The 22,138-nt window shown below is 40.5% G+C and overlaps 1 protein-coding gene across 3 annotated transcripts in view; it reads right to left on the bottom strand.

The window, feature by feature from the left end:
* Positions 1–22,138, bottom strand: part of nfic (nuclear factor I/C) — a 396,187-nt gene extending 374,049 nt beyond the window's left edge. For 2 of the 3 annotated variants that reach the window (XM_067968253.1, XM_067968255.1), the window contains exon 1: positions 19,035–19,463. In XM_067968253.1, the coding sequence (XP_067824354.1) occupies positions 19,035–19,064 (30 nt within the window). In that variant the 5' untranslated portion in view covers positions 19,065–19,463. Of the gene's footprint in view, positions 1–19,034; positions 19,464–21,860 lie in introns of those variants that run through there. The other variant, XM_067968254.1, reaches the window with a different exon arrangement.

Below are 22,138 nucleotides of genomic sequence, written 5' to 3'. Positions count from 1 at the left end.
CTCACCCACCCCCCGATCTCCCCTTCTTCACCCCCCCGATCTCCCCTTCTTCACCCCTCCCGATCTTCCACTCTGCCCCCCACCCCGATCTTCCACTCTCTATCCCACCCCGATCTTCCACTCTCTATCCACCCCGATCTTCCACTCTCCCCCACACCCCGATCTTCCACTCTCCCCCACACCCCGATCTTCCACTCTCCCCCTCACCCCGATCTTCCACTCTCTATCCCACCCCGATCTTCCACTCTCCCCCACACCCCGATCTTCCACTTTCCCCCCACCCCGATCTTCCACTTTCCCCCCACCCCCACCCCGATCTTCCATTCCAGCGTCGGATGATGTCTCGCTCTCTCTCTTTCTCTCTCCCCCCACCCCCCACCCCCCCACCCCCCCACCCCCGCGTTGCAGCTCCTGACGGCAGCCAGCTTGTCAATCAGGCTGGATGCCAAGCGCGAAAGCTGGAGAGGACGTTAATCACCATCACGATCGTGTCAGAAATGGTAAGTTTTGTTTATTCGGGTTTGCCATGCGCACCTTCAACCCCCCCCCCCCAACCCCCGCCGCCATTTAAAAATTGCGCCCAGAGTGTGAGAATTTTATTTTTGCTCTACTGAACTTGTTCATGTTGTACATTGAAGAGGGAGCTAGTGATTAGAGGTCTAGCAATGAGAGTACTTGGGGATGGTCCTTGAGTTAGGAAGATGGAGGATGTTTATGAGAACTATGGGGCTTGGTGTTGAAAGTGACAGCCTGCTGGACTATGCAACATCCCTAAGGTTCACTTATTTGGTGGGATTTTTAGTAACATCCTCTTTCCATTATATCATCGTCCTCTGAGTGACGCGCATGATCTGTGGCCTACAGGCATGGCCCAGAGATGTACCCCTGGAATTTAGCAAATGCAGGTCTGTAACCAAAGAAGTGTGTGGGTATGTCCCAGGAGACACTCACCAATTTTACTCCCCTCCCTCCATGAAAAGAAGCCTCCTATTCTCAGCTCAATAGCTGAAATCAATAAGTTGCTATGCAGGGAGTTGTGGACAGGGATCCCTATCGTAGCATTATCTAAATGTGGTATTACCAAAAAACTCAGCATTGATTTAGTAGTCTTTACTCCAAAATCATTTGCAGAACTTCAATATAGTTCCAATATTCAAAAGCGGAGTAAGGCATGAACCTGGCAATTACAGGTAATTATAGCCTAACATCCAAATTGGGAAAAATGCTTGAGAGGATTCTACTAGAAATGAGCATGTAAAGAACAAAGGTATCATAAGGAATAATCAGCATGCTTTTGGTAGTGGGTTATGCCTTGCAATCCTACTGGAATTCTTTTGAGAGGATAACTAGTGGATGAGGGTAATCCAGTAGATGTAGTTTACTTGGATTTCCAAAAGGTATTTCTCAAAACTCATTACGTGAGGTCAGGAAAAGGCTCATTGAATAGTCGACAAATTGTCCAAACAGATTGAGAGCTGACTTGGAAACAAGACAGAGTGGAAAAAAAGCAGCTGCAGAATTCTACTGGGACCCCTAATATTTACTGTATTTCTGAATGATATGGAACAGGATCTCTGTGGTAGTATTAGTTAACTTGCTGTTATCACAAAACTACCTGGGAAGGTAATGATGAGAAAGGTGATTATCTTCAGAAAGACTTGGACCAATTACATAGATGGGTTGAGATATGGCAGATGGATTTTAATATGGATAAAAGTAGATTCAAGCAAACAGGAACAGGTACCGTAAACATATGTACAGCATGAAAGGGTCTCCATTAGTAGAGGTCGAAAGAAAAAGGATTTAACAGTGATCATTAGATCAGTGTATGGCAGTTATTAACCAAGCAGATCAGATACTGAGGTGCATTTGTCAGGCAAGTCAGAACAGGTTATACTGACATTGTACAAATCAATGTTGAGATTATTTCCGGAGTATGGCATGCAATTTTGATCACCCTACCTCAAAAAGGATGAGACACTAGAAAGGGTTCAGACAACAGTGACCAGGGTGATCCAGGCCTTAAGGGATAATGTTATCAAGAAAGGCAGATGTGGCTCAACTGATTTTTACTGAAAAAAAGACACAATATAATAATGGAAGGTATAGATGACGTGGAAGTAAACAAGTTAACTTGGACAATGAACATAAATAGTAGAAGACATAAATGCAAAAGCTCCTAAAGAAGATAGCTGATTCAGGATCACGTGGCATCTTTAAAAATGGAGCTGGCATCCACCATAATTTCTGGTACACGTCCTAACAACCCTCTGTGTTAAAAAAAATTCCTAACGTCACCCTTCGTTCTTTTGGTGATGATCTTAAATTTACGGCCTCTGGTTACTGACTCACCTTAGAGATATTTAACCACACCGTGGTTTTTTCAGGGAAAGTTGCGGAAGGAATGTAATGTCCCTAAAGTAGGGGATTAATAGGTGGTGCGGGAGGGAGGTCCAAGATAGAATAGTTAGACACGGACTTTAGATGAGAAGGCTACATGGGCTGACTGGCCTGATCAGATTTCTTTTAAAAGTAAACATAATGTGCTGGCACGAGTGCATTTCTTTAAAAAAAACATTTTTCAACACCATTTCAGCCCATAGTTTTGCAGAGCTTTGGCAAAGGCATAATATAGGCAAGTACTGGTAAAACTGCTGTATTATTACTACAAAGAAGAGGAGCGGCCTTGTGGCAAACAGGCAGCTGGCAGCCATGTTTCTTGGCTGCTGCTTTTACTCTCCTGTTGGTGAAAGTGCCCCACGTTATAAACTGGGTGCTTTTCTCAGCAGAAGAGTAAACCCATGAATAGACAGAGCCACTTTAAGAACAGCTCCATTCAGCAAATTAGGAACTATAACTAGTTACAGCGTGGCACCAGCTGAGCTCAGTGAATAAGTCACTCCCTTCTCTTTTCGTGAGAATGGCGTAGAGACATATAATATGAAGAGGGAAAAAAACGAAGTGAGGCAATGTTCTGTGATAGCACCACTTCCACAGTGTATACACCAGACAGGAGCCAACAGCACAAGCAATCCATCTAATAAGTATACTTTGAAAAGCTATTTAATTTTTTTTTGTTCAAACGTGTGTAGTAGAAGGAATATGCATGAAAGAGCAGTTGTTTACATTATAGGAAATCCCACTCATGATGCCGAGCTCATCGCCCACTCATACCTGTGGTGGTTGTGGGTTGTGAGGTTTGATGTCACTCAGTGGAGTCGTTTTCATAAACCACTGCTCAATATTAAAATGCATGTAGCTTTTTTTTTCTAAAGCAGCTAATGACTGGGTAAACAGTATTACAAAATACAACTAAAATATGGAAAAGTTTTTAAGTGTTGCTGAATTAGTTTTTACCGTACCTTGATACTGAGAGCAGTAATGATCGAACATAAGCAGTAATGATGAATGCACAAAGAATGTACTGGCAAAATTCAGATTTCGTTTTCAGCAGCAATGCAAAATTTCTGTAACATTTCCTTTGAAATATATTAAAACAAACTGACCTAAGCTTCATTAAAATGCATGGCTTATAATATTAGAGAAACAATTAGAGAATGATGAATAGGATAATACATTTTAGAATCAATTAAACTGAAGCAAAATCAGGTTTAGAATTAATTTCTCTCTGCTCAGAAGCAACAGCTTTTATGATTCTTTTTCAGGCTACTAAAGTCACAGCACATTCAAATTGGCACTAAGAATAATTTGGGTTTCCCCCATGCAAAAATATCTATGCTACCCCTGCTCACGGTATCTGAATGAATACTGGTAGTTTAGATTACGTCCCACTATGAAATTGCTAAAAACAGACCCTACTTTACAATCTAATCTTTTCTCTCGACATTTTGTTCAACAATAAATAGCATTTCGTTTTTCATTGTTGCATGACTGTGAAGTATACCTACCACAGGCACAGGGTAGAGGCATTAGATCAAAGTCATATACATGCAATGGCAAAAATTAGCACCACCTAATATGTTCCTTACCCTCTTTGCTTATGATGATGAATGAAGTATAGTCAGCATAATTAATTTATTACTAATAAAACTGTCATTGAAAAACAAGGAATTTTTTTGAATGGGCATTGCGCAGACAACAAGTTGCATTGTGGTCACGTAGTTCTATAGTTTTATCCTACACTTGTACAGGTATGAAGTCTAAACAACACATAGTGAGCTTGCTTGTTAACTGGCACATTTATCCTGTGGTTCAGTTCAGAATTCAGTTCCTGAGGCACTTTATTTTCCATTGCCCAGGAGCAGTACTCTGCCTCTTGCTCGTACTGTTTCCTTCCATGGTACCACATCGTCAAGGAAATACCAACTCAGTCTGTTTCCCAATGGAACAATCTAACCTCAGAACTTTGGGTTCTTGGAGTTGTGACTCAAGATTATTTGATCTATTTTGAATCAAGTTTGCTCAGTTTTACAAGCATCAATTAATCAACTCCACAAAGCCTTGTGTTATTCCAAGAGGTGGAGAATAGGTTACGCTATTCAATAACTCAGTTCAAGTCAGCCCTATTATTCATGACTCCCAAGTATGTCACAAACGTGTTCTTGGCATCCAACAGTACTGGCATCTTTCTAGGAGAATGAATGCATGCAACAAATTATATTGAGCCATTTTTACCATAGGCCTCTATAACAATCTTGCTTCAAGCAACTAGAGTTTTCATTTCAGGGTCAGCCAGCTCTTGTTTGAGCTGGCTTCCATCCTGAAAGCATTCACCAAGATATCTGCTGTAGTTGCACATTACTTAAGAGAAAACGGCTTGCCTATTTACTCATACCAAGCTAACGGGTTGTTCAGAGCTTCTTTCTGGCAGTATGCTCAATAATAAGTGACATTATTTGAGAGTAACATTTAAGAGTACGGAGTTCTCCCAGTATCCAGGCCAACATTCCACCCTCAACCAACACCATCAAAAAAGAGATTATCTGGTCACCCTGCTGTTTGTGGGACCTTGCTGTCCACAAATCGGCTTCCATGTTTGTCTACACAACAAAAGTGACAACAATTTTAAAATAATCCGGTAGTTATAAAGCACTTTGGGATATTCCGAGGAGTAGGCACTATGTAAATGTAAAAAGATTATTTTTGTCCGGCATACCTCAATGGCAAGGCCACATTTAGAAAGATATTAATGAATTGGAGAATGTTCAGAAAAGAACAAGAATGATTTGCAGATTTAAAACTCAAATTGTGATGAAGACTCACATGTTCTAGCTTATTTTTTGTCAGAGAGAAGAAGGAAAGAGATATGTTCTGTGGGGGAAGGCTTTCATGTTCATTATTAATCCAAGAGCAGCGTATAATGGATATGTTAATAGCAAACAGCAGAAGTCTTGCCCCTAGCATTTAAAAATGCTGAGATGGATACTATTGATTTAGCAAGCCTTATTCAGCCAATCTTTACCCCATTCCTCCTCTCCTGTCTTGAAGGGGATAACTCATGCAAGATTACATTTCCTTGGGTAATGGCATCCCTCAAGTATCTCATGCTCGAAACCATTCTTCACCTATAAGCCTAGAGAATGATTACTGACAGACTATTCGGGGGGAAGTGGGGGGGAGGAGAGATATCACAACTAGGTTCAACCCCATCCTTACGTAAAGTTCACATACTGGCACCTTCCATCAGAGGTTGTTTGATCGAGATCAAGTACAAAATCCCTGGCTAATTTTTCTTCTCCCCAAACCAGGCACCTTTAATCAAAATGTAGTGCATCCAGTGCACTACCATGCCTGAAATGGACGAATTCAGCACAGATCAGGGACTTCTTGATCTGTATGGTTCAATAGACACAGTGCAACCTGCCGAGAAAGGAGGAAGCCCTAAGCAAGCCATTTAATTAAAATTATGTTCATAGAAATAGAGGACACAAGTAAAAAGCCTCAACTTAGATTTCAGACTTTTATTCTCCGTATAGCAGTAAATAAAGTGGGTGGAATAGACTCCCATTAAAAGCAGCTACTGCCAAAATTGGTTATCAATATTTAGTAAAGAATTGTATTGTAGGTTACAAGGATATAAATACTGACGATCAAATACTTTATGAAACACTATCATTCCAGTGCTGCTACCATGGATATATCATGGCCCCAAAAACCCAAGGTTCATCATTCCTGGCAGAAGAGGTTACCTAATTTAAATAATGGCAGCTGCAACCTGCAGCACTAGGGGGGTATCTCATGTATGCACTTGCCAAAGGAGGCCAGAAGTAGCAGCCTAGGGTGCTGGGTCCGGGACTGGGCGGTGGGGGGGGGGGCAGGGCATGGCCCCCACTTGGAAAAATGTCACAATGCTGCCCATCAGCCCACTTATCCATCAAGCCATTTCTCCTGAATGGACACTACATTTACTGATGGTTCATCAGATGTTTCTTACAGTTTGGGTTTCCAGGTTGAATTATTTTTTTCCCCCAAACAGAATGTCCAAATGCTAAACTTTGTTTTAGGGTATGGAAACTATGCTATCTGGAACAGGATGGTCTGTCTATCAGCAGGGTGGGACATTTCCAATATATGTTTCCTCCCCTATCACTAATCACAGCAAAGATTTGTAAAGCCAACTGGAAACATCATGGCTGAATCTGCTAGTTTCCTCCTTGTGTTGTCAGTTACTTTCTGCAGATGATTTTGTGGTGTCCTCCTCAAAGGAGAACCTTCCCTCCCAATTTCAAAGAGAAGTTCTGATCTCTTGCTTTCATGTAATGGTTTGACCACTGAATGGTTAACTTCCAAGCATTCTAGATATTGAAAACGCATTAACACATGAAAATATACTGATATTAATCTTCAGAGTTTGGACAGCACAAGAGATGAACTTAAAGAATGTTAAGCACAATAATAACATTTGTTTCAGTGTAACAACTCAAGAGTTAATAACAAGAAAGTTAGCACCTAAAGGATTATCGTGTTACATCGAAACTACAGCACAGAAACAGGCCATTCGACCTCACTGGTCAATCCCGGCGTTTATGCTCCATACGAGTCTCCTCCTTCCCTACTTCATCTAACCTGATCAGCATATCCTTCTATTCTTTTCTCCCTCATGTGCTTATCTAGCTTCCCCTTAAATGCATCTATGCTATTTGCTTCACTTACTCCTTGTGGTAGCGCATTCCACATTCTTCCCACTCTTTGGGTAAAGAAGTTTCTCCTGAATTCCCTATTGGATTTATTAGCGACTATTTTGTATTTATGACCTCTAGTTCTGGACTCCCCCACAAGTGGAAACAATGGATAAAAGTGGTAAAGCAATTCCAGATGAAGGAAAAACAGTAGCATCATTTAATTATTTTCTAGATGTATTCATTAAGGAGAAAAATATTGACTTGCTAACTAATTGGACTGTAGTATAATAAAAATCCTACAAAATTTTGAAATTAATATGGCGGAAATTCTTGGTAGGTTAAAGAAACTGAGAATTAACCAATCCCAAGTCAAGTGATATATATCCTAGAGTGCTGGAGGAGATTAGGGAAGAAGTTTGTGGGCACTGGCTATAGTCATGAAAGAATGATTGGTTATTGCTGATGTTCTGGAAGAGTGAAAGTTAGCAAATGTTCCATCGATATTTATAAAAGGAGAACAAATCTGAACCAGCCAACTACAAGCCCTTTAGCCCGACATCAATACAGGGTAAAATACTGGAAACCATTCTAAGGAGTGGGCTGCACGAATGCCTATGTACAAATAGCTTAAGAAGAAACAGCCAGTATGGATTTAGGAGAGGTAAATCTTGTATGACAAATCTTAAATTGTTTGAGGACGTTACAAATAAGGTTGAACCTCTTTTGATTGATCGACATGTTGTCCATTAGCGACATTATCCGTAGGCATGAGGCAAGCTTCGATATGTACACCAATGATACCTAGCCCTGACCTTTTAAACTCTGCATTCTATCCATCGCCAGGACCACTTACTTCAACCATCTCAACATTGCCCACTCCATCCCTCCATCACTGAAATTGTTATTGATGCCGTTGTCACTTCCAGACTTGACTGTTCCAAAGCCCTCCTTACTGGCCTCTCATTTTCCTCCCTCCATAAACGCCAATTTGTCCAAATCTCTGCCACTCGTGTCTTGTCCTGCACCAAGACCCACTTGCCCATCACCATCTCTCTTCCTGACTTTCACCCTCCACCAAAACCTTAAATTTAAAATTCTCATCTGTAGGTCCCTCCATGGATTTGCCCCACATTACCTCTGCAAGCTCCTCGAATCCCTATAACCCCTCTCAAAAGTTCTGTCTCTGTGACTCTGGAGTTCTGTTCATCCCCCACTCCTTTTACTCTACCATTGATGGCAGAGCTTTTAGCTTCCTACAGAGCTCCCACCCCTAATCCTCTTCATCTCTCTCACTCTTCCTTTAAAAACCTTCTCAAAATCCATTTCTTCAACTAGGCTTTGAATCACCCCTCCCAATCTCTCTTCCTGGCTCAACATCCATTTTCTTACACCCATCTGTGAAACGTTTTGGGATGTTTCATTATGTTAAAGGCACTAAGCGAATTCAAGCTGTTGTTGCCGTAGCTTTTTTGTATTTTCAGAAGATGTTTGACAAATGGTCTCAGGAAGAACTTTTAACAAAACTAAAAATCATGGGAATCCAGGAATAACAAGAGACTGAATTAGAGTTGTATTAAAAAAGAGTACTCTTGAGGGATATAGTGGCAGACTAGGGAAAGTACGTGCATTGGAGAGGACACAGGGTTAAGGGAGCCCCTATCAAACAGATTAAAGTATTAAACACCACAGATAAGATGAACCCAGAACATGACCTCAAGATAAGTAAGGCCAATGTGACAAGAAAGTATAAATTTAAATACACGAAAAGTAAATCTTAGACAGGTATTAGGAAAAAATTATTTACTCAAAGGGTGAAACATTTGGAATAATCTTCTAGGTAAGGGTTAATAGTATATTCTCATTGGTTTTCATACTCGCACATTGAAGAACAACTCTGTTCAAAGATTTAGAACAGAAGTATTGAAGGGAAAACAATGCCTAATGGAGTAAGATTGTACAACTATTCACAAGGCTGTTCAGACTCCCATTAGACCACCAACAAATTCAATATTTAGTTTTCTCTGCTTTGTTGCATTTGTAAATGGCTTGCATTAAAAGCCAAAAAGGGTCACAGTAGAAATACAGCTTTGTGCATTTTCTGTCCTTTTCCTCATTACTCATTTTTGTGTTGCTGCAGAAACCACAGACCTTAAGAATCGACTAACAAGACGATCTAAAAAAAATGTGTTTCTACATAAAAGCATTGGCACAGTTATAACTGTTTTGTTGCAGGTTTACTAATAGTTTATACATTTACATCTGTCAGGCTGGATTGTGGCTTGCTATATTTTGTATCACGTGTTCTCCCTCCTCACAGTCCGTTTTACACTGTGTCTTATTTTCAAAAGAAACTCGGACGCAGTGTAAAAACAGACTAATGACTCACTGTCAGCCTGTTTTACACCTGGCATTGGCCAATTTTACCCCCCATGTGCTCACAGAAGTAGTACTGTACTACGGTATAATATCATGAATATCTGGTTTGCAGATTATCAAAGATGGCAACAGAAACACAAGTCTACGGCAATTTTTGTGATTAAGATGTCCTTGGGGTGTTTCAAATTAGTGATTTTATATTAATATCATATTATGAGTATCACAGATCTGAAATTTTCTCCAGATTTGCTGTACCGAAGATCTACATATCTGCTGCTATGTTTCATTGCCACGGTGACAGATTAAACTGTTCCAAGCTGTTACAGTCCCAATTGTGCTTCCTCCCCTATATCCCTAATGATTAACCGCCTTTAGGAATATACCTATCCATCTCATAATTTTGTGTCTATCCTGCCCATCTATTTGACGTCTCACCTGAAATGGTCATTGAAGACTCATGTCTAATCTATCTGATTGTGTGTTTCTACTGGTTAGTATATACAGTGTAATTTCTGATTAGTTATTCTAGACCCACACATAGTATGATTTTTTTCTGTGCCAAACAGCTATTATGAGAGCACTCTGCATCCTAGTCATTATTAAAGTGGTACATGAAGCGAGCCTTTGGCTTAGTGGTAGCATTCCTGCCTCCGAGTCAGAAGATGGAGGGTTTGAGCCTAACTGCAGACAGCCCCAGCAATATGGTCTCTAAATGCTGACATCCAGTGGGGTACATGTGCCCAGACAGAGTGACCACTGGCTCACTGATAGTATTCCTGCCTCAGAATCAGAGGATTGGGTTCAGGCCACACTCCAGACAGTCCCGGTGACCGGAGCACCGGCTCCGAATACTTTAATCTGATAGGTGTGGGTGCCCCTCATCATAAAATAGTAGGTGGAGCTCTTTAGCCTTGGATGCAGCCCACCTAGGAGAAGGTACTCCGAAAATAAAAACCATTAGGAAGGCAACGGTAAACCACCTCAGCTACTCTTCCCGAGGAAATGGTTCAAGAATCTCATGAGAGACTCGAGTCAGGACCCGCCCTCAGAAAAACAAAATGAACGGACCACTTACATTTCATGACTATGTATAAATGAATAAAGTACATACAAAAATGAATAAATCTTCATTATAAATTGACGTCCCTACCCTGAATAGTATCTGATGTCATGGCCTTCCTATTCACACTCTCTCATCAGGCTCCCACTCTCTCCTCAGCACTTGGCCTGGAACAGTAGCATTCCACTGGCTGTATCTTTGGTCCCACTCCTGGGCTGACTTAACATGCAGCCATCACACTGCTCACAATCTCCCTGCTACCTGCTCTCCACCAAACCATGGTCCCAACCCCACAGACCAGAAGCAACACTGCAGCTGATCCACCAACAATAACAACATGCTGGCATGAGAATTCTGCATTCCAAGAAATGTGCTAACATCTGAAATACAATACTGGCCTGTTTAGAACAAAAAGGATTCATTTGCCATTATATATTTAAGTCAAAATGTTACATATCATTTAATATGCTGACTCAAAGGGAGATTTTGATTGATTACTTTATTGATTTCTGCAGTGGATATTTAGAGTTCCCAGCAATTGGCTGAACAGAATATTTAGTCAAGACCCTTATGTGATAAAGAGCAAAATATTCAAAAAAATATTGCATCTTCACAAAATGGAGTGAGCAACAGGAATAATGTACGGCTATAATCTGTTAATAAAACATTCAGTGGCGTTGCTGTAACTATATTGTGTGGGTCCTGCCCATCAAGGACAGAAAAATTCAGTGACAGGATCAGAGACAGTTCCTTCTTCCTGAATGAAGGAAAATGCAGAAATTTCATGGGAACAAGAATGCTTGAGAAATGACTACTTTCCAAGCTACCTCTGTCCATGGAGCTAACAGGGTAGCCATTTGAAATACAATGAGGCAATTCTAAAGTCCTGTCAGTGTCACCATTTCAAAACAGCATGATCTGATAAATTACTTCATCAGATTTCCTTAGAGAGATTTCTTCTTGCCCCTGCATTTGTTTCAATTATTTTTTGTTTATCAAAAGTGAGGGATAATAGTGCTGGGAAATAGGACACCTTTCCCATTTCAGGCACCCAGCATCAACATTAAGTACTTTCAGTCAGGTACAGCATAGCTAAAAGCTAAATAAAGTTCTCTCCACTACGTCCCAACAACATGCCTTATCTCTAACTTCAGAGGATCACCCCACACGACACCAGTGTGACATTTTCCATTTCCAACATCAGCATCCTCTGGCCTCTCTGAATGAGAGTGCCAATAACTGCTGACTTCAGGGACAGTTTGTGCTTTAGATCGAACTGTCTAAATTAATTTCAAATAGAATCTTTACTGCCAACAAACAGAGGGCCCATCAGTCTGGAATAAATTCAAACAACTTGCAGAAGTGAAAGGCCAGTATGCAACACAGTCCCCTAAGAATTTGTAACATTAAACATACTGCTAGTAAATTATTTTATTTTCCCTTTTGGAAGGGAGGACGAAGAAACCTAAACAGGCTGGTTTATGTTTCCAGTATATAACAAATCCTCAGTCTGCCTGAGCAATATTCTATGATGTTTCCAAGTATGCAACATCACTAATAAAATATTATTTTGAAATTTACAACACTCTCCAACTATAATTTTTTATTTCTGGTTTGGTTAAAAATACTAAGTACATTAAACAACAAATTGCAACATAGAAAGCAAGAAAATACCATTTGATGCATCAAGCTTGCTCCTTCCAGAGAGGAGGTACAATCTAGCAAATCATAGGCCCTACCCCACCTATTTAATATCATGAGGGAAAGTTCTGCATAAAAATACACCGATCACCAAAGATAATTAGGCAAAACTTCAGAATATTTATCCATCTCCACATCTCTATTGTTTAACTGTGGTACTCCCTTCCACATCCTGCATTCCTTCCAGGTCCTAAATACAAAAGAACGATCCTATCCCAAGGAGTATTTAATGATCAGAGTCTATAACTATCCATATAACTTCCAATATCTTTCCTAACCAGATATATATCCATTTCCATTAACTGCTTTTGCTGGGAGCCTATTACACTTATCCACTACTCTTGTGAGGAAAAAAGTTTCTTCCAATCTCTAGGCTGACTGGAGACTTATTGGGGCTTAAATTCATTAGTGCTCGAAACCGGGTGCAATCAGTGCATTGCGCAGTCAAGGCGCATCAAAACGGAGAGGCCTAAGGGCTGTCCTAAATTGGTCCTCACGTCTCATAATTTTAATTGTGGTGAGCCACAGGCACAATTAGGCACCTGGCACAACTCACCGGTCGGGGCCTGACCAATTTCAGTCGAGGCCCATAGGTGAGTCCGGGGGGGGGTGGGGGTAGATGGGGGACAGGAGAAGCACTCCACATTAAGGCAAGTTAAGAAAAAACTTAGCTGCAGACTTCTTCCACGCCCTACAGCAATCCCTTTAAGGACCGTTGGTTAGGCCACTGTAGAGCCTGAAAAAGTAGTTGGAGCTTGCTCTGATTTCGCAAACAGGTCCACCTAGAAAAAAGGCACCTCCAAATTTAGCAGTGGCCTTGGTGCACGTGCAAATCAGGAGCAGGCCATCCCACTGCTACATTTGTCATAGTTTTGCTTGTTTTACACCCGCAAAACGGGCGCAATGATGTTGAATTTAGGTGCCATTCATTTTAAAGCTGTTGTCCCCAAGTTCAATGCTTACAAGCAAGTCCTGACTACTTCTACATCATTTCTGTATTTTAATGATCCAGCACAAATCGCCCCCTTTTTTTTCTCCAATGAAAACAACCTTGAAGAACATAAGAACATGAGAAATAGGAGCAGGAGTAGGCCATCCGGACCCTTGAGTCTGCTCCGACTTTCAAAAAGATCATGGCTGATTTTCTACCTCAATGCCATTTTCCTGCACCATCCCCATATCCCTTGATGCCTTTAATATCTAGAAATCTATCGATCTCTGTTTTGAATGTACTTAACAATTGAGCCTCCACAGCCCTCTGGGGTAGAGAATTCGAAACATTCACCACCCTCTGAGTGAAGAAATTTCTTCTCATCTCAGTCCTAACTGGCCTATCCCTTATTCGGAGACTGTGACCCCTAGTTCTAGACTCCCCAGCCAGGGGAAACATCCTCCTTGCATCTACCCTGTCGAACCCTGTAATAATTTTGTCATTTACAATGAGATCCTCTCATTCTTCTAAACTCTAGAGAATACAGGCCCAGTCTACTCAATCCTGCCATTCCAGGAATCAGTCTGGTGAACCTTTGTTGCACTCCCTCTATGGCAAGTATATCCTCACTTAGGTAAGGAGATCAAAATTGTACAGAATACTCCAGGTGCGGTCTCACCAAGGCCCTATATAATTGCAGTAAGACATCTTTACTCCTGTACTCAAATCCTCTTGTAATAAAGGCCAACATACCATTTGCCTTCCTAATTGCTTGCTGCACCTGCATGTGAGCTTTCAGTGACTCATGTACAAGGACACCCAGGTCCCTTTGAACATTAACATTTCCCGATCTCTCACCATTTAAAGAATACTCTGCATTTCTGTTTTTCCTACCAAAGTGGATGACTTCATATTTTTCCAGATTATATTCCATCTGCCATGTTCTTGCCCATTCACTTAGCCTGTCTACATCCCCTTTAAGCGTCAGAAAGAATAAAGTTTGATGTTTTTAAAACAGAAATTTGGTTCTGAAAAATGAAACCTTTTGGATACAATCACTTTTCTTTCTTTTAACTCTATGAGTTTACTCGTCAGCTGCAGCTTTTTCAGGTTTTGACATCAAATGCTGACCATGTCAACTTTTACATTCTGGACTTTTGATTCGCTGGAATATTGGCATTTAAAGCTAGTTTTCTGTCAAATGAAACATATTTTTAAGAAACTTGCTCCCACCTGCACAGTGGAAAGTGGAAGCTCGATGAAAAGAAGAAAAAAGGGCACGTAAAAGGTTAAAACTTAATTTTGAGCATAAAAAGGTTAGAAAAGATATGACAGATGAGGCTAGGTAGATAAAAGTAAAATTAAAGTTAAGATTAAAATGGTCAGAGGGGAAAAAAAAGACACCAGGAGGAAAAGAAAAGGAAACAGCCTGAGGCCCGAGTCAAAATTGGCATTGGGCCTCGTTTGAATGGAAGAAGCGAACTGTGGGCTCGCCAACAGGAGCCTTACCACAAATCCCAGCTGACTCAGACACTGAGTCGGCATGGAGGTAGATCCTTGGCGGGGGAGGGGGGGGGATGGGGCGAAGCCAAAGGGACGAGCCTGAGCCGGCAGTTGGACCCCGATTTGTAAAGCAGCATTGCGCACGTTTCAGGCAGGCGGACGGCTCGCCCATTTACAGGGTGATCTGAATATAGCATGAGGCACATTTTGGGCATCAATGGGGCAGCCGAGGTGCGACCTCCCCTCCCAATTTTCAAATTCTTGCCGCACGTATTTCAGGTGCAAAATGGATGACTGTAAGTTGAATTCTCCCCCACCCCGCCCCCCCCCCCCCTCCCCACAGTGTCTTAGTTGAAACCTTTGTAAACAATTTTACAACACCAAGTTATAGTCCAGCAATTTTATTTTAAATTCACAAGCTTTCGGAGGCTACCTCCTTCCTCAGGTGAACGATGTGGATTCACCTGAGGAAGGAGGTAGCCTCCGAAAGCTTGTGAATTTAAAATAAAATTGCTGGACTATAACTTGGTGTTGTAAAATTGTTTACAATTGTCAACCCCAGTCCATCACCGGCATCTCCACATCATTAGTTGAAACCAGTTAGCCTTGGGAGACAGGAATTGCCATCGAACTATTGGTCCTCTTATGGTTAATACAACCCACTTAAAATAGCATTTCAATAGGTGAAGAGCAAAGTAATTTTAATCCACGACAAATGTTAAAAACTATTATGTAATATACCTTTAATTGCAAATGCCATTATTGTACAGTACTAATTAAATAACTGTAATTTTTTGTCTTATTAATTTTGTGATTTTTTGTGCAGGGAATGGAACTTTTTTCATTTTAATCTCCATTGTCAGCATTAAGCACTGGCAGGTTAGATATAGCGCCTCTAGCTGTGAAGTAAAGCTCTCTCTACTCTGCCCCAAACTGCTTTAGCTCCAACCTGAGAAGATCCTACTGATTTGGCTGGACTACATCAAGCTCATCCTCTGCCAATGCCACTTCTGAGAAGCTTTAAGGGCATTATATAAATTCAAGTTATTGTTTTGCATTCTCAACACCATGAGGCCACTTTGAGAAAGATTCACAACTTAGCACCAACTTATCGAAAGTATGAGCAGATTTATACTGTGGGCCTAAATCCACTAATAACCGCGCTGAGACTGCACACACAGATTGGGGAGAATGAATGTCACCTCACTCAGGGCAGGTTCATTGCTGGAAGTTGCAGGTCTGCAGACTCCTTGTCTGATTTTCAATTAAATCAGTGGATTCAAATTTCCGATGCCCTAGGGAGCCATGGTGACTGATGGGAGAGTGGGAAATTTGAATCTGCTTATTTAATTTCAAACATGTATGAGTGGGCAATCCGATTCTGGCAAACAAATCCATTTCAAGTGAGAGAAGGCAGTCGTCTCAGAGATGACTGCGTTTGCCTTGCTCAGGGTGGCCTGAGTGCTGGGACTTGCCAGCTGCTGGCCTGTTTGACTGTATTTGTTGTTAAAACAGTGGATTCAAATTTTTCACACTCCAGGAAGCTGCCCCATCAGTCACCACAGTTCCTCAGAGCACGGGAAATTTAAATCTGTTCAGTTTAATGTAAGTGCATTCTGTGACCCCCCCCCCACTTCAATATGTATCTGCAATATGCCTCAGATCTATTCCCCCAACGGTTTGTGTAAATTGGCAACTATGGCAGCCCACATGCATTCCACATTGAGTGCTCACAACCAGCAGACAAAACTACTGAATCAGTCTATGCAGGATTCAACTTTAGGTACCCGAGTTGAAAGGACAGTATGCGAATCCATTCCACTATTTAATTATAAATTCTTAATTACAAAACAAATCAACTAATTGTTTTGTCTCTAAACCAACCAATGTACGCATAACACCATCTTGTACTATTGTACTGCAAGTAGGTGTCACCTGGTCATTCACATTCTGTGCTGCACAGACATTATTACTGTAGCAGGGTGTCAGAAAATGTGGCCAGTCAACATTCACATTCTTTGTGTATCTCTGTGTTTAAGAAATGTTGAGATAGTAGTCAAGATAACACCTATTTTAACTTAAACAACATTCTGCACAAGACCTGGTAAGATACAATTGGAAAAAAATGTCAATCAACATTAAGTTCATATTATTAAACTCTTCCCAAAAAAAAATAGCAATAGCAAAGTAATGTTTAGAAAGCCAGGCCATTTGTGAATTCTAATTTTGTACCTAATACCCACTATTGGCCATTCTAAATTACAGCACACAGACACCCACAAGCCACAGGCCTCATCTTCACTGTTTCACACTGTTTTTACATGCCTTTACACTATGACTGCAACTAACACTACAGATCTGACTATAAAGATAGTTTCTCAGATCAATGCGTTTTTATATGATACAAATATGAGCAGTGTTTCCTATTTCACTTCAGTCAATTTCTCAAGGCTCAATGGTCCACTGGCAGTGAGTTACTTCAAAGTTGATGAATGAAATATGGCTATTAGCAGTAATATATATTCACATGGTTTTCCAATATATTTTGTTAAGGAATGGAAACTGACAGGAAAAGAAAAGGATAAACAGAATGGCAGATAAGAGGAAGGAATGGGTGAAAGACAGATGAACAGATCAAGAACAAAGAAGCAAAGAAGAAATAAAAAGCAAAGAAGAAATTGAGAGGAGTAAGAAATGTGTCTTAAGGGATTGACATATTTAATGAAAGAATGAAGAAATGACAAAGGAAATAGTACAAGGAAATGAACATAGTAAGACTGAATAATTAAATAAAGTATACCACCAAATGCGCATTCAGGTTCCGAATTATAATGTATACATTATGCCAAACCCTTTCACTTTCGCTTTACCTCAAAAAATATGAAATGTCTTCTTGTTCTATATGGGAAGTTCCCTTTGTCTATTATTATTAAAGAATGTTTATAATGCTTCTAGACCATGAAACTATTTAAATAATTAATAGGACAATAATGCAGCTTTGTTATCCGATACAGACTGTCTGGACTGATTAGCTACACTTGAACTGTTTTCAGATTACTGCAAGCTGCTCTCCCTCTTCAGAATAGATTTCACATTCCTGATCCTTGGAAAAAATGCAGATAAACGAATTATAAATTTATGGCATCTTTAGAGATCTCATTATTTACATCTTATGTTCCAGCCGCTATGGAAGTTATTATTTAGAAATCAATCCTTCTATTTCCTTGTAAGTCAATCGCACTGAAGTATAAATTTGCATAGCTGAAGCTGAATTTGCAAAGTTTTTCAGGTGAAATTTATTACCTTGCTGTATTTATTTACTAACTCTTCAAGCACGTGCAAACTGCAATTTCTGGAAGGATCAAGTAAAATTACAGTATCCAATCATAAATCAAATCACCACTGTACCTTGTCTCTGTTAAATAAAACAACTTCAGTATGCAACCAATAGATCATTTCCCACCAGGTATACATTCTACGAGAACATAAATAAATATATAACAGTGTAAAAAAAAGTGTTCCTTTTTGAATAACCACAATGGGGGAAGGATTCCCTTGCTGAATTATATGAAGATTATACACCTGAAACACTTTTTTAAAAATCAATATTATAACATTACTGAAAAAATAAATTTGATTAAATAACCTGCACCAAGGAGCAAATGGATTTTAGTGAAAACAGAGTTTACAGAGCAATACGAAATTTAACCTGCAGGATTTCCAAAAAAGCAATAAAGGTGCTCCTGACTTGGGAACCTCGACACCTGCTAGAATACACAGCATTATTTTCTTTGCTCCAGTCGACCCCCCTCCCCCTCAAAGTTTCCTTACTTTACTACACTTCAGAATAATTGAAATTATAATTTTGGAGGGTTTAACAAAAAAATACTTGAGAAATAATCATAAATAACGTGTACACTCCAATAATAATATTTAAAAAAAAGATTTTTGAAAACCATTCTCTCTGCAGTGGAAGCAGAAAGTTCTTCCTTTTTCGGATACCACCAGAAACAATTTAAAACTTCGTAACAGCGGATGGAACTGTTCTGCATAGAACTGAGCAAACTTGGAACAGTCAAACATGGGCTCGTGTGCTTTTCGGAACGCGAGTGTGCGTTTTATCACAATGTGAATTCTTTTCACGGCACTGCCAGGAAGGCATCGGAAATAAGGACTGGCGAACGGGCTGGGAAAAGCTCGACACGTTACTGAAAGCATGCTGCAGAAATTGTCCCGCCATTTTTAACAGTAACTGCGTCCCAAGGAAAATACAATGCGGTTAATATGGAAAAAGTGTGTGGGGGGAGGAGAAAAAGGCATCCACCGCGATCAATAACCAATAATCGAACTTATTAATAAATCACCTCACACATTACATTACCTGAGTCAGGCAGAGCGGAGAATACATCATGACGACCTGGAATCAAAGTCTCAGATCATCCAAAAGTTACTGGATCATCGTGACATCTCGCCTCACCGTCTAATCCCACCCCCAAAAAAATAATAAAAATATATATATATATATATATAGAAGCGGGATTGATCAAGGAGTAACTGAAGGAAAGCAGCTCTGGAAACTGGGCTTCATCTGTCAACCGGTGAGAGGGACACAGAGAGAGGGAGAGAGAGAGGGGTAGAGAGAGAGAGAAAACAGAGAGAGGAATAAAGGAGAGCGATCCGGGAATGACGCGACCGTCCTGACCAAGCCCCAAAACATCTGACTTCAGGGAATTTCTGCCATTAGACCCAAATTTCAGCACCACTCGGAGCCCGCTGTCAGCCAATGGACCGAGGCCACTGAGAAAGCGCCGGCAATGTAAATAAACGCAACTCCGCTTTTTTTTTCTTTTTTTTAACTCTTAGCTGCTCGCGGTTGTTTTCAATGACCGTTCGCCAAAACGCACTGGGCAAAAAGGAGCACCGCTTTAAGAGACGCGATTTAAAGGGAGACTTTCCCAGACGCAACGCAGCCCTTACAAGTCACTGCGTTCTGACCTACACAACCGTACTTCTACTGTATATAAAAGGTTCATTGCAATTTTGTTTCACGCTGTTCTTTTTCACCCATAGATTGTATTTTAAAATTCCACAATAATAGAGTCCATGGACAAAATCATAAAGTAAACATTCCTACACAAGGGTCGCAAACAGGGCATTTTTTCTATCCGACACATTTTGCAGCAATGTTTCAATTAGCCTTACAATTCTGCTGAAAGATACAGAACAGCAATATTGCTCGACTGAATTGACTCCAGCTTTTCCCCCCAAATAATTGCACCATTAGTGCAGTGAAATCCGCGAGCCCAGACACATTCTTCTGTGCCCTCTCAACTTTATGATAAAGTTCAAATATTTAAACAGAATGAGTCAAATGAAAAACTCCAGCTGGAGTGCGGAAAGCTGCAAAAGTTGAAGTTAATTGTAAAGTAATGACAGTGCATGGGACTTTCTTGAAAGCTGGTGTACTGTTACACAAGGAAACGCGCTCTAAAGCAGGCCGACAAAACAATTATTGTTTCGTATTGCTTCCCAGCAGAAAAATAGCAATTTGCGTATAAGGTTATCCTATTTAACAGACGGTGCCTTTAAATGTATCCGAATGTACACAGTGAGACGCTGGCGGAGGTAATTGTACAGTGATTTTAGTACTGCAATGATTTGTGTGCCTATAAATGCTAGATGTCAGTGGGGAACGGTAGCCTAAAGCACATAATAAAATTGATCGTTTACTCTGCCGAATAGTGCATTTCTTTTCACTAACCGACTTTATCAGCACAACCATTCTGTGCACCAAATAGACCAACGCAATGTGTCCACTTCACCGAGCTATTCCGACGCATTGTTTCCTTAGCAGATGAGGACATGCTGTTATGACTGTATATTGGGCCACCAAAACGGAAGGCAAAGAACACAGCATTTTATTTTTTTAAAAAAGGATTCACTGCTATATATTCAAATACTCTCTGATCTCTTAAATATAAAATGCGTTTTCTATAAACCTGGATTGCAGGCATTTACTATTATTTCTTCTTGTGATGCCAACTGCAATCTGCATTTCGTTTTAGTAGATCAGACAGCATTTTTTCTCTAACATTTTAACCACAATATTCAGCAGCTCAAGAATATATGTGAAGTTTGCATGAGTCTGCAGGTGGATGGAATTTCAGAAGTGAAAGTTATTTTAAACGCTGTTTTACACACTCATATATCGCTGATTAAAATGCAGGCGAACCGATATTCTCATAAGTAAACTTTTTAGATCAAACCACCTTCCACTTGTGTACTTTTACCCAAACATTACACTATACAATAACATACTGCAGAAACCATTTCTTCTGGAAGTGTTTAATTAAAGAGTAATATTAAAGAAAGGGAACTAAGGATTCCTATACAGTTAGGTAATTAATTATTCAATATTTGCAGTTAACACGAATGTATTTCCGAGTGGTCAAGGCGAATTTAAACGGGCAATCTATTTTCTGGGCCTATATATATATAAAACTAGAGCAACAATGCTTTATTCTCCGAACTTTGTGATTGTGGGCTGGGAAATCTATTTTAAAACTATTGAAACTCAAAAATATATACACCGCAAAGCTATTTTGTCTGTGCTTCCTTAAAGGGCACCCGACTTTTCGAATTGGATTTTTAAAAAGATATTTAAATGCACTTGGGAGAAGACTGTGATCTTTATCAAAGGGGTACAGTGTCGGTTTAAGTGTGGCAACTTCAAATTAAAACCCTGAACAGGCCGAAAAATGAAATGTCCCTTTAAAAGGGAGGTGGATTAGAAACGCGTCCCAGCCTTGGTCGCAGTGTCTCGGTTCACGAGTCAAGTTCAAGCCGGCGGCTCCTCCGAGCTCCTCGGCCATTACCGCTACGATCGCACACTTCGCTACACGCTTGAACTTGGACTCGAAATGTACGTCGGCAATGCACACGTATACAGATCACGCACAAATTCATTTCAGCTGGCAAGCAAACTCCTCACAGATGGGAAATCTGCCAAGCTCAGCGCTTTTGCTTTCTCTCTCTCTCTCTCTCCCCCCTCCCCTTTAAAACACCACAAAATCTTGGCGCAAACCCGGTCACACAAGCAACAGAGAGCGGCAACTGCAACACACACACACACACACACAGAGACAGACAGACGTACACCAGAACCAACACACAATCCCGATCAGATCGTGCATTGAAATATACGTACCATTGCCATGTGAAAGTACGTAATCAACTTGCACTCGAATTAGAAGCGTGTCTAACGCTTCATTTGTATTCCTTTGCAATTCTCCTACTTCATCCAGAAAAATATTTGCCCTCGGTCTTGGCTCTGTTGTGTTTGTGTGTGTGTGGATGTGTGTGGGGTTTTTTTTCTCTCTCTCACTCGCTTCTTCTAACAAATCCGATGGAAAAGTGAAGGCAACCGGCGGGTCCTGATTGCCCAGGAGAAAGATGGGGGAGGGCTGCCTTGGCCGCTTTAGTGAT

Source organism: Heptranchias perlo, chromosome 29, assembly GCF_035084215.1.
Source record: "Heptranchias perlo isolate sHepPer1 chromosome 29, sHepPer1.hap1, whole genome shotgun sequence".
NCBI classification, from domain to species: Eukaryota; Metazoa; Chordata; class Chondrichthyes; order Hexanchiformes; family Hexanchidae; genus Heptranchias; species Heptranchias perlo.
This window is presented reverse-complemented; position numbering and strand designations above follow the sequence as displayed.